The 14,145-nt window shown below is 26.1% G+C and overlaps 2 protein-coding genes across 2 annotated transcripts; both read left to right on the forward strand.

Moving 5' to 3' along the window:
• Window positions 1-5,453: 5,453 nt before the first annotated feature.
• Window positions 5,454-6,995, forward strand: LOC128957434 (cytochrome P450 3A8-like). Its single transcript, XM_054303192.1, has 3 exons — window positions 5,454-6,141; window positions 6,259-6,591; window positions 6,646-6,995. The coding sequence occupies exons 1-3, from the start codon at window positions 5,454-5,456 to the stop codon at window positions 6,993-6,995; spliced, it is 1,371 nt and encodes a 456-aa protein (XP_054159167.1).
• Window positions 6,996-8,728: 1,733 nt separating this feature from the next.
• Window positions 8,729-9,600, forward strand: LOC128957437 (uncharacterized). Its single transcript, XM_054303197.1, has 2 exons — window positions 8,729-9,258; window positions 9,350-9,600. The coding sequence occupies exons 1-2, from the start codon at window positions 8,772-8,774 to the stop codon at window positions 9,598-9,600; spliced, it is 738 nt and encodes a 245-aa protein (XP_054159172.1). The 5' UTR covers window positions 8,729-8,771.
• Window positions 9,601-14,145: the final 4,545 nt, after the last annotated feature.

The following is a 14,145-nucleotide window of genomic DNA, read 5'->3' on the forward strand; positions in this document are numbered from 1 at the left end:
ATTGGTTTAGACAAAAAAAGAATACCGTAAAATTTTATTTTTTTATATTTGTTATATATAAGTTAAACACAATATTTAAATGACAAAAATAAAAAAATAATTATAAATAAGTCATTTAATTTGAAGTAATGACATCATTTTCAGCGCCATCAATAGTTATGACTTCATTGTTGTCTTCAATGGTTACAACCAAGATATCGTTAACCCATGCGAAGTCAATATCTTCTTCAAATAGAAATGAATTTTTTGAAGAAGAACATTGTTCACCTAGGTCGATGACAATCTCTTGATCTTCGACATTGGTGTCATCATCAACTGGTGTAAACAGAGTGTCATCGTCGTTTTTTGCATATATTAGCTCTTCATATTCAGAACAATATGTAGGATGCGGATAGTACATGTTATAATCAATTGGAGTCGTATGGATTCACCCAGTCGTTCTCAAAGACGTATTATAGATGAACTGTATTTGCGTCGTCCGAAACGTCTTGCTGTTATTGCTCTTCATTGGTGTCAAAGATGACGTCCAATATTTCTAGTTCCACCCAAAATTTACACAATACGAACAAGTTTAATGAAGCCTTTATGACGCTCCGTTTTTAAACATTGTACAAACATCTCAGTCAAATGTGATACTCACATTTTTCACAAACAAGTTCGGACGTCAGCAGCTCCGCTACGTCATAGCACAGCAAACATTCGCCAATCAAAGCCATCTGTTGAGAAATTAAAATATTAATAAATAATTTATAAATTTTTCATAACAACTTACTCTTACTGTTGTAGAGGATGCTTAGCCAACCAAGCTATGAATGTTGAATGATGGTCACTGCAGAAATAGCAGTCTTTATATACTAATTTGGAAGTCTACTGAGCAGTCGCACAACACGACAAACCAAACTACAAGTAAAGTTCGACACTTATTATGCATCAGAGGTCAAACCAAATTACAAGTAATGTTCGAAACGTATTATGCATCATCAGAGGTCAAACCAAACTACAAGTAATGTTCGAAACGTATTATGCATCTGAGGTCAAACCAAATTACAAGTAAAGTTCGACACGTATTTTGCATCAGAGGTCAAACCAAACTACAAGTAAAGTTCGACACATATTATGCATCAGAGGTCAAACCAAACTACAAGTAAAGTTCGACACATATTATGCATCAAAGTTCATGGAAAACTACAAAAAATGTATGACACTTACTGTGAATTCAGAGTTCATGGAAAAATACAAGAAAATTACGACAATTACTATGACATCAAAGTTCATGGAAAATTACTATAAACGTACTACATTTACTATTACGTCAGAGTTTATGGAAAAGTACTAGCAAGATATTTTTTTATTACTCAATTTTTAATTTTTCACATAATTCTATACTAATTAATTTAATAAAATTGTTCATTTTAAACAAGTACTTTTTTAATTTATTTAACATTATTATTTAAAATAAACATTTAAAATATATAAAATTTACTTACTTTTTTTAATTTTAATTAGTAATTTACACAAATCTAAGCTTACAAATTTTGACACAATTTTCTCAATGTTCTTGATAAAATAAACTTTAAAAAAAAACAAAAATTTTTTTTTATTAATTATTGGACACCATTTTGTTTTTTTTGCTTAAAAATAAACTTAAAAAATAAAAAAAAAATAAAAAAAAAAATCTAAAACAAATCTAAACTTAAAAATTAAAATTAAAAAAAAAATTAAAAAATAAATTAAAAAAAATATTTTTTAAAAAAATTTTGACATTATTTTCTTTATATTCCTGATAAAATAAACTTTACAAAAAATTTAAAAAAAACAAAAAAAAAAAAAAAAAATTTTTTAATTTTTAGACGCCATTTTCTCTATGTTCCTGATGAAATATCAAAATTTCAATACTTATCCCATAGCTCATTTTTTATGCTTTATAAAAAAATAAAATCAAAAAAAAATCAAAAAAAATTTTGTAGCGGAGCCTGGATTCGAACCTATGTCCTCGTGGGACAGACAGACGGACAGACTTTTAGAATTCATATACGTATTCCTTTCAGGAATTCGTGATAAAATAGTATTTTTTAATACATAATATATATATATATATATATTATATTTTATATTTTAAAGTAAAAACTAAGTATTATAAATTAAAGCATAATATTAGCATCAATTAAAATATAACTGTTTGCTAAAAATATATATTTTTTTAAAAATTGAAATCAAGTATTTGGAGGTTTTTTTTATAATTATAAAATTATTGATTTTTTAAGTTAATAATTTTTACATTAGTATTTTTATATTAATAATATTGATAAGACAAAAAAAGTAAATATGTAATAAAAAAAACTTTTATTATATTTAAAATATTTTATTAACAATTTAGTGACGTTTTCTTAAGTAGTTATTATAATTTTTTGTTGTTGAAGTGAATCATCAAATATTTATTAGTGTTTAATAAAACATACCGTTTATTTTTTTTTTTAAATATATATTATCGTATCAATTAATTATTATTATATATATTATTATTATTATTATTATTATTAATTTAATCAACTATTTAAGTAAACATCATTAAATTGTTAATATATTTTATTTAAAAAATATATATATATTATTTAATGTATATTGTTTTTAGTTATCAAATATTATTATTATGATAAGAATACTAATTAAAAAAAATTGCTAACTTTAAAATAAAATCAATAGTTTTATTTTTTTTAAAAAAACATATTTGATATCAATTTTTTTTTAAATTATTAACAAATTTATATTTTAATTGATGCTAACATTAATACCGGCCTATGATTTAGTTATTTAATAATAGTATTTTATATTAAATTGCATTTACTTTAAAAAATATATATATACAGTATATAGCAATAGATAAATATGTATATAAATATATTATTTATTTTATTTTATTTAATTTAAATAATCAAAAAACAAAATATTAATTAATTTTATCAACAACAAGAAAATCATTTTCTAATATTTTTTATTATGACTTTGTAGATTTGAAAAAAAAAAATTAATTTATATATTAAATATAATTTATATCTTAAATCAAATCAAAATAATAATAATAATAAATTTTTACATATTTTATTACATTGTTTTAACACGAGGCCGGAAAAATTCAGTTAGCTAAATCATCTAGCTACGTATATATATATATTAATTGTTTTTCATAATATATATATATATATCAGGGTTAAGTAAAGGGGGGTAGGGGGGTAAGGCCAAAATACCCCCCCCTAAGATCGAAATTTTGGGATTTTACCCCCCCCCCGCCGAAATTTTTTTTGAAGTTTAAAAAATTTTTAATTTTAGTTGATGCTATTTTAGTAAGTGTTTTATGTTTTTAATATTTATAATAATCTAATTATTGATTAAAAATAGTTAAACTAACGTTAAAACTCATCAAAAAATAACATTATTTTAATTAAAATAAACTAAAAAATTAAAAATTACCTATTTGTATAAAAGAGTAATCATATTATAATTTAAATATAAGATTAGGATAGTTTAAGAAGTTAAAAAAACAATAAATACTTATATTATATTAGTTTTTAAAAAATTTTAAATTTATACTATTAATACTAGTATGTGTTTTTATGTTTTTAAAATTTATATGAATCTAATTATTGATTAAAAAATAAGTAAAAAAGTTAAATAAACATTAAAACTCATCTAAAAATAACATAATTTTAATTAAAATATTAAACTAAAAAATTAAAAATTACTTATTTGTTTTAAAGAGTGATCATATTACAATTTAAATATAAGTTTAAGATAGTTTAAGAAGTTAATAAAACAATAAATACTTAAATTTCAAAGTTTTTATTAAAAAATTTTTAAATTTTAACTAAAAAATTAAAAATATTTTCAATTTTATAATTAGTATTCAGTCAGTATTTATATAAAAATAACAATAAAAATATAAATATAAATATAAAATTTAAACATTAATTATTATTTAAAAAATTAATTATTTTAAAAGTTAAAAATTACTAAAATAATAAAAAAACTCATAATGTATCATTAATGCTTTTATCAACTATTTTTAAGTATTAAATACATTATTATTTAATTTTTTGTTAAAATTTGTTTATTAATTTTTAAATTTTTTTTAAAATATTTATTTTTTGTTAAAATTTAAGTTTTTGTTAATTTTTAAGTTTTTTTGTATTTTTGGAAATTTATACGGGAACTTATGGGAACTTTATCTAATTTACATGGGAATATTCGGGAATTTAAGGGAACATTAGGGAATTTTCTCTTGACCCCCCCCCTTGATTTTGGATTTTTGAAAAAATTGCCGTTTAAAAATGCAATAAAAATCTTACCCCACCCAATACCCCCCAAGATTTTTCGAGAATTTTGTAAATTTTACCCCGTTCTACCCCCCCCCCCCTAAAATCCAAAACCTTGCTTAACCCTGATATATATATTATTAAAAAACAATTAATTATCAAAATTACAACAACAAAAAAGTTTTGCTGAAATTTTTTTGATTTATCATTACTTAACATCAGAGTTGGGATTGGATGGAGAAGAGGGGGGAAGGGGGAGGGGTTAGACAGGCTATACTATGTAATGTATTTGTTACTACTATTAATGTACTATTTTTTTTGGATGCAAGAAAACATGAATGTCATTCAATATCCCCCCCAGCACTCAGATTTTTTTAGATTTTTGTTAATTAATCCCCTCCCCTCAAGTACACTCCCCCCTTAGATTAAAATATTTGCGCTGACCCTGCTTAAGATATTAATATTACATTTAAATATGATATAAAATCAATAGTTTTGTTTGGAAAACAAAATAGAAAACACTATATGTTTGATATTAAATATTATTATTATTATTTATTTATAAAATTAATATATTTATATTTTTTAAACAATGTTAATAATAATTTTATTAATATTTATTAGTACACTATTATTGATTTACCGGTAAGATAAAAATTTTTAATGATAATTTTTAAGATATTTATTATTTTTCTCATTTTTTTCTATATTTTTTTTTTAAAAATGTGATTAAAATAGATCAAACATTTTGGTGTTAAATTTAATAATTAAATACATATAAAAATAATAATATTTAAAGTTATTATTTATTTATTTTTTAGTTATTTAAGACAAAATTTTAGCTATTGGTCGGACAGAGGCCTAAGCGGACCGAAACCTTGGATATGGTTTGGAAATACATTTGAAGAACTGTTTCGTCCGATTTCGGTCATCGATAGAGAAAGGCGTCAAAAATATGGACCGACCTATGGGTGAGAAGTCTATTGAAATATCTATTTGATTAACCGAAAAATATATAAATAAATAATTTTAGTTTTAATTGAGATATTATTTTCTCTAATATATTTTATTTTTAAAAAAAATTAAAAACTCCAAAATTATTGTATTTTGTATGAAAGTGTTTATGAAAACAATTTGCCAATTATGGTAACATCGGATCCGCAGCTAATAAAAAATATTTATATCAAACACTACAACAAGTTTTCGGATCCGAAATCAATTTTGTTGAGACCAGACAATCATGTAATCTATAAGCATCTGATTCACAACAGTCGGGGCGAGACCTGGAGGCGTCAATCGGCGGTTATTAGATCGTTGTTTGCCGACAGTCGACTGAAATTGTTTGCCAAAAAAATTACAGAAAATTTAATCAATTTAACTGATAGTTTGGACAAAATGCTAGATAATAATAATAATAAGGCAATAGATATTAGCCAGGTGTTTATCAATTATAGTATAGATCTGATGGGTAATTGTATGTTTTCATTGAAGCAAAATACAATTAATAGTGTAGACAATAAATTTAGCCAGATCATTAAGCAAGCAACTGTACCATCTAAATGGCGTATATTAGCCAGATTAGTTTTACCAAAATTTATACTCAATGCAATGGATATGAGTACAATTATATCTATTAAAAACCTGGATCAGTTTGTTGGACTAATAGTACAGGAGTTAGGTAAACGCAAATGTTTTCCAACCGATACATACGCCGATGATTTGTGCCAATTGCTTATCAATCGGTGCCCGGATTTTATTACCAGTAAAACATTGGCTAATAATAATAATAATAATAAAATATCAGAATCTCATCAAACATCTAATAAATTAGGTAATAGTTATATAACACAAAACAAACAAAAAATGTGTAATTTTTTTACAAAATAAATAAATTATTCAAAAATTAAAAAATAATTAAATTATATATATATGTATATACTTTATATAGATTTGTCGCAAACATTAACCAATGATGAAGTTATAGCCAATTTATATTCAATGTTCAATTCTGCTTATAGTATCGATTATATACTTATAATACTAATTATCTACGAGTTAGCCATAAATACGGAGTGTCAGCAAAAATGTTACGACGAAATCATTGCTAACTGTTTTCCAGATAACAAACCAATGACCACACAAAACAACATAAAGTTTGACTATAAAACAGTGGACAAACTGGACTATTTGGACGCCTGTATATCGGAAATAATGAGATTATACGCACAGGTATATAGAGAGGGACGGATAGCCACACACGACTATACGGATGAAACAACTGGTATATACATAAAACATGTGTTCAATCAATATATGCTTAATATTATTGGATTAGGTGTGACCATCAAGAAAGGACAGGTAGTACTGTTTGCACGGTCAGCGTTGCACCGGAGCGCCGATTACTATCCAATGCCCGACCAGTTCCTACCGGAAAGGTTTGTCGGCAAACAAAACAAACACCAATTGTCTGATTCAGCCGTTTATCTGCCATTTGGTTTGGGCCGTCGTATGTGTCCCGGCTATAAGTTTGCCCTGATGACCATCAAATTGACCATGGCACAATTGTTGGTTAACTATAGATTTTTGCCAATACCAGGACTAACTAAACTTAGATCATCCGATCCTATTGTTGAACACTATAGCTATTATCCGGGACAGTTGTATTTGAAAATTGAAAAACGTTAACTAAAAATCAATAACAAAAAAAATATAAACTTAATATAAAATTTTTTTAAAATTAGAATAATTGATATGAGTTTTCAGAAAAAATAAATTTTAAGACATCAATCAATAAATAAATAAACTTTATAAATATGTTAATTAATATGTTTTTTTTAAATACAGTACTTATTAATAATATTATAGATATGTTATTTTTTAAAATAATTAAATAGTAGCAAGATAAACTAAGTATCAAAGTAAAATAAAATTTTTAATTAATTTGAATATTAAAATTGTTTTTTTCTGTAATAATATTTTGTTTATTTTTTTAAGTATACTAAAATTATTTTATTCAAAATAAATCAAAAAATAAAAATATTTATTATATCTAACGGGTTTATATGGTTAATTTTTTTGTGTTTTTTATAAATTAATAAAAAACATTATATTAATTGAATTTTTTTTTAGTAAATTTATATTTTTAATATTTAACTTTTCAATAATAAATGTTATGTTTGATGTAATAAAAATATATTTTTTTAATTTATTCTTAATAATTATAACATAGTTTATAATTTTTTTTAATTAAGTATTAATATTTTTTATTGCATTTTTTTTAAAAAACGACAATTATTTAAAAATTTAAAATTCATATAAAATATCTTATATTTAAAAAAAATTTAGTCACGTTTAGCTAAATAGTTAAATTTATGTTTATCATATTTTTTTTAGTAAAATCATTAAATATTTTAGATATTTTAATAAACTTAATGATTTTTAAAATTTTGTCAATTATTTTTTTTATAATTTAGCTGTATATATATATTGCTAATGGAATTTTTCGTTTTTGTGTTAAAATAAATTATAAAATATATTTTTTTTAAAATTATTAGTTTGATTTAGGATATAAATTATATTTACAATAATTTTTTTCAAATCTATAAAGTTATAAAAAATAGTATTGTTCTTTATTATCCTAATCCTTAAATTAAGTAAATATATAAATATAAAAATAAATAATATATTTATTAACATATTTATCTGTATACATATTCATTTATATATTTTTTTAGTAAAAACAATTTAATATAAAATATTATTAAATAGTTAAATCATAGTCCGGTATTAACATTAGTACTATTAAAAAATATTTTAGATTTTTTTAAAAAATTTTAAAAAATTGATATCATATATACGGTTTAAAAAAAATAAAACTATAGATTTTATTTGATTTTAAAGTTAATAATTTTTATTAATATTCTTATCTTAATAATTTTATTTAAGTAAAAAAATAAGCATTAAAAAATATTTAAATATTATACAATTTAATGATTTTTACTTAAATAGTTAAATTCATGTTTTATTATTGATTTTTTTTATTAAAATCATTAAATATTTCAAATGTTTTTTGAAAAAAATATAATGATATTTGTTATTTTGGCAATTTATTATTTTTTTAAATAATTTAACTGTATAATTAGCTAGATGATTTTGAAACGGAATGTATAAAAGTTAAATGTTAATAGAATATTTTTTTAATTAAAAATATTTTTTAAGTGATTTTTATTATAGAAATTTTTTTTAATGTATAATTTATTTTATAAATTATTTAATTGAAAAAGTTTAAATAAAATTTTATTCTAAAAAAGTTTTAATCTATTTATTTTGTATTAAAACTTTTAGTATTTTTTTAAAAAATGTGAAAGAAAGAGAGATAAAATAAAAAATAATAATTTATTTTATATTAGTTCATACAATCTGATTGTTGACCTGGGCTTCGGTGACGGCAGAGTTACCCGAATGCTGTCCAAACACGTACAGCACAAACAAGTGGTGGCCATCGATGTCGTACCGGAAATGTTAACACACGCTATGGCTAACAATGCAGACGACACTACCATTGAGTATGCATTGCAAGACATGACTGTTTCGTGGCTTGAGTTGAGTCCACGGATCAGACAATTGGAGTCCAAAGTGGATCTACTGTTCACTAGTTTTATGTTACACTTTATACCCGATAAGTGTCAGGTAATGGATATATTGTCAAAGTTGTTGACCAGCGGTGGACTGTTTTATGCAAATATTGTTATTACAGCTGATTTGAACAGAAAACTTGTCGATAATAACAATAGTAGAGTTGATAAACAACTACAACAACAACTGTGGTATCCATCGATTGACAAACAGATGAATAATTGGAAACAGAGTTTAATAGTTAACGGATTTGTTATAAAACAATTCAATTTATTTGCTAAAAATTATTTAATGACTCGCAAACAGATTATCGGTTAGTTTCTAGTGTTTGTTATAATAATAATAACATAAATTTTAATTAAAATTATTATTTATATTATTTTTTTTTATATAAATTATCATAGATTTTATGCCAGTAATTGTTGGAGATTTTTCAATCAATTTCAAGGATCGAAAACAGTTTGATGAAGAAAAGGCCGAACATTTGTGGGACACTGTATTTGACGCCCACTTTAGCCCTCCGTCTGACAGTACGGGGACGGCATCGGTGGCCAACCCTAACGCGTGGAAAAAATTTTTGGCCGACAATACTATTACTGAATTGCGTTACTATTATCACACTTTACGAGTAATAGCTTATAATAATAAGCATTAACTAAACTAAACTATAAATAAATAATAATTAATATTTACAGTATTTATATATAAATTATAAAGAATATTTATTTTTTTATTAAAATAGTAAATTAGTTTAGATTAGATAATTTCAATAATCAATTATATGATACTATTATTTACTGTAAATTAATTGAAAATAAATATAATAAAACTTTTTTCTTTTTTTATAATAGTTATAATATAATAATGTTTATAATAATTTTGTTTTTTGTTTTGTTTTTAAATTAATAGATTATTAAAAAAAATATACAGTATATAATTATATTACTTTATAAATGAATAAAACTTTAATATTTTTTTTTATTATAATTATTATAAATTTTTTTTTATATTTTATATATTTTATATTATAAAACCAGTTAAGAATGCTAGAAAGCATTTTTAGAAAACACTGAAACCATTAGTTTGTATAATTATAGCGGCTATATAGTAACAAAAGCTGGTCAAATATACATAATTTAAATATTGTTTAATAGTGTATCAAATGACTCGGTAAGACAAAATAAACTCAACTTTAGTCATGTATGGTATCAAATGATTTACTATAACAAAATAAACAACTATAATCATTTTTTTGCCGCCAATTTTTGAAAAAATAAAATTATAATTTTGATCTATTATATATTATTTTTTATGCTCTATACAATTCTAAACGTTAAAAATTTTTACCTAATTTTTTTTACTTTCGCCGCCATTTTCTCTATGTTCCCGAAGAGATATTAAAATTTTAATAAATATTTTTTATGCCTGTTTTTGATGCTTTATTCAAATCTATACTTTAAAAATTCTTCTTAGATCTGCCATTATGTTTTCAAAGTTTTGAAACATATCCATGATAAGCAATGATAGTTGTTGCAGTGCGTTTAATTTTAAAATTTTAAACATGTTTGTGTGAGTGAGTAAAGCTAATAAATATTGCTGTTCATTAAGCAAATCAATCTCTCTTTCAACAAAGTCGGAGAGAGCTCTTAGTTGATTCTCCGTAGTAGTCTTCAAACTTTCTAACTTCTGATTTAGAAGTCTATTACTTTCGTCCAACACATTATTTATCCCTTTTAGTTTATCCCTCAAAATTTCGATATTATTCTTGTTTAGATCAAGTTGCCCTTTGAGTTTTCTAAAATCATTCTCCAATTCCCTGATATCGGAATCCTGGTTCACATTCCAACCGGCTAAGAATGCTATTCCGGAAGCTATCGCGACCCCAGCACCCACAACCGCCATCGTTATTGGTTCGAATCGCTGCACCCTTATTAATTGTCTTTCTTTAAATTGTGTATGAGCTGACTTTAATGTCAATATTGTCGTTTCCATTATGCTTTTAACCTCATTTTCAAGTTGGTTACAACTTTCATTTAGCTGCTTATACAGATCTTTCGAATTTTCGTCAAATATCTTTTTTGTAATGTTGTCATTAAGTAATGCAAGAAAATCTAAACAATCAGTTGGCATAACTGTGTTAATAAGTTGAGGTCTGAAAGTCGGTAGCTCGACACGTATAAAGTGATCCCAAACTGAGTCAAAGACGTATCCGACTCCATTGCGTATAAATTGTACTCCAAATATTCCTGCTTTGGTAACATAGTCTTCACTTAGAAAGGACGGGTTATAAGTGAGTAGTTCATCCTTTGTTGTTATTATTGTTGATTCGTTATTGAATTGTTCGGGAATAAATGATTGGTTTAAGTGTTTAGTTAAAAGTTTTCGTGAAGTTTTTCTTTGTCTTATACTTTCGATAAATCGTTGTTTATGTATCTCGTCGTACACGCCTACGTTAGGGAATCGAGCAAAATCGTAGGTACCGAATGGTAAATCATCCATTGCTACGTGATAATCATCATCAGTGTGTGCATATGAAAAAGTGCTTTGAAGTCTTTGTAAGTTTTTGGTTTTATCGAATCTATTAGGGTCATCTTCTAACAAGTATATGGCTTCAGGTTCGGGACCAAATTCGGTTTTGGAGATGGTTAATATAGCTGCATTTTTATACAGAGCTGGATCTGTACTTATAGTTGTACCCAATAAATTATAAACTCGTAAATCCTTGCCTGTTATTTGAGCGTCTTTGAGAAACAACATTCGCCAAGCCTTAAAAAATATAATCAATTCAAGACCATCCATACATTTCCTGCAGTGTGTTTTGTATACGGATTCATCACAGCCTACAGGGGTGGGTGGACAACTCCATATGTCGAGATCAGCCCCAGTTACGTTTAAAAAATACGTATCAAAAGGGTCTCGTATAAAATGCCTTGTCTCGTTATAACACCATGTATGCATAGATAAGATATTGTCTTTGTAATCTTCCGCTGTCATATAGCTATCCAGGTTTATAGTCTTATCTTCCGAGCCAAATGTTCTACGCGACCACGATTTTGGTAGGGACGGAGGTCCTCGCGACAAGACATTGGATAAGATGAAGCAAAGCAGTAAAAGTATAATCGTCGAAGACATTGACTGTAAAGTATAAAGTAGCGTAAAGTTAATCTAACAATCGGGTTCATAATCAGGTTCAAAGTTGTCGTAAAATCTTATTAAAGGAGAGTCAGGGCATCTAATTGTAATCCCCAAAGTTTGTCGAGTCGGGTCGACCCAGTGATCACTCGGGATTAATTTATAGAGTTGGAGGGTAACGCATGCATCAGTTACAGGACTGTGAGATTTAATTGCTTTGTTGTTTTGAATGTCTGTATCCAATATGTACTTGGCTAGCCGTTCCAATTTTACTGATTGTATTCCGGCGTCCATTGGTCGACGATAGTAGTCTTGTATGTCCCTGTAGTTAACTTCAGATTGTTTTATTTCCAAAGCTTTAAGGTCGCTTTCATGATTACAGGTGACTAAAATTTTGTTTTGAATTATTTTAAGAAAGTTAGACCTAGCCACTGATCTCACCATCATCTGATCTGAATGTTCCTTTAAGTCTCTTAAGTTATAACCAGTTATTGGTTTCCAACAGTTGATGCGACCGGTCGTCGGGGGTGACCAGAATGAATGATATATCAGTTTGTAGTCGGGAACGTGTGATCGCCCCTTCAAATGCTTTCTATCTCTTTTTGGCACTTCACCCATTAATGCTACGCGTATTGCGATTGGTTTTCCCTTTTTTGCGTTATTGGGTATAAGATCGGCTGACTCGACATCTACGGCAACAGCAGACATGTTGGGCAACATCGAAAGTGTCTCTTCGTCTATGACTTCCGGCCTACTTATAGTATCTTCTGGTCTAATGTGAGTTCGACAAACAAATATCGATTTTCTACATTCACTACAATTTGTTTTATCAGGTATACTAAAATGATTATCATATTCACTGATTATTGACTCTAAATTGATTTCATGATAATCGGCTATTCTTGATAGTTCATGTTTATAGAATTCTAATTTTAATCGACAATCGTTATATCTTTCCATAGCTTGTATATGATAATTAGTTAGTGTTGTTAACCAATATTCAGAAAATCTGAATTGAATAGGTTTAGGAAACACAATTACAGGAAACTGAGGTTTGACAGCTACATTAAATGTTGGTTTCCCCTTCTTAACCTTTTCAACCTGTCGGTATAGCTCTTTCCTAATGTAAGTAATTTTCTCTCTTTCTTTAGTGACTTCTCTCTTAATCTGACGGTAGTCGGGAAAATTCTTTTCGATTTCGTTGATAATTTGTTTTGTTTGGTTTGACATCTAATGTAAATGTAAGATCAATGCGGGCCTTGATTATCAAAGTCTACATTAACTATTAACCTACTAATTTAAAATTAACTCAAAACAAACTTGTCAACAACTGATTTTATATATTTGGTAGAACCTCCCCTCTTTGTATTAACATTAATCTAATAACCTTTCATACCCGAGTCCATACATTCATACAACAAACACAATTCATTAATTTGCATAAAACATTTATTTTAAATAGATCAACAAACAAAATACATTAGTTATAATTATAAGACATTTTTATTGTTATTCTAACAGCATTTTTTGAAACAAATAAAACATTTATTATTTTGGAGTATTGCGGCATGATCGGGTTTAAGAGGGCATATTAATCGGAGTCCTGGTTCCATTTCAATCAGGTTCATGACTTGTAGCCTTCTCAGGTTCCTGTATTTTTCATAATGTTTCCAGGTTTCGGGCCGTTCTTCTCGTCTGCTACGTTGATGCCTCTCGATGTTATCCGAACTTTCGGCCACTGTACGTAAGTGTAGTCGTAATTGCACTCTCAGTTCTCCAATCCTCCTTGTTTGTTCTAAGTTGGTCGGATTCGGGTTTTCGGCGATGTATGCCTCTATGGCTTCTACTCTTGCCTTAACACGTCTGTAAAGTTTGTTGATATTTCTTCGTATCTTGCGTAAAGTATGTTGTGTCGGAAAAATCGACTCGTTTGGATCGAATGGCCCGTCGCTGTCACTGCCCGCAACATCCATTTCCTGACTTTGGGTATTCGACATCTATTAGTAGGGTAGGTAGGTGTAAACAAAGAAAAGCATTAATTCAGGCACAAACATTTAATATTCAGTAT

This window comes from Oppia nitens, unplaced genomic scaffold (genome assembly GCF_028296485.1).
Source record: "Oppia nitens isolate AA-2021 unplaced genomic scaffold, nextdenovo-longstitch-racon4-pilon3 scaffold3_pilon_pilon_pilon, whole genome shotgun sequence".
NCBI classification, from domain to species: domain Eukaryota; kingdom Metazoa; phylum Arthropoda; class Arachnida; order Sarcoptiformes; family Oppiidae; genus Oppia; species Oppia nitens.

What these genes read in the sequence shown, in the direction of transcription:
- LOC128957434 (XM_054303192.1), top strand. Translation starts at nt 5,454, where the DNA reads ATGGTAACATCGGATCCGCAGCTAATAAAAAATATTTATATCAAACAC. An exon ending in TCAAACATCTAATAAATTAG is followed by an intron (nt 6,142 to 6,258) that starts GTAATAGTTATA and finishes TACTTTATATAG; the next exon opens with ATTTGTCGCAAACATTAACC. An exon ending in CTATACGGATGAAACAACTG is followed by an intron (nt 6,592 to 6,645) that starts GTATATACATAA and finishes TTATTGGATTAG; the next exon opens with GTGTGACCATCAAGAAAGGA.
- LOC128957437 (XM_054303197.1), top strand. Translation starts at nt 8,772, where the DNA reads ATGCTGTCCAAACACGTACAGCACAAACAAGTGGTGGCCATCGATGTC. An exon ending in GACTCGCAAACAGATTATCG is followed by an intron (nt 9,259 to 9,349) that starts GTTAGTTTCTAG and finishes AAATTATCATAG; the next exon opens with ATTTTATGCCAGTAATTGTT.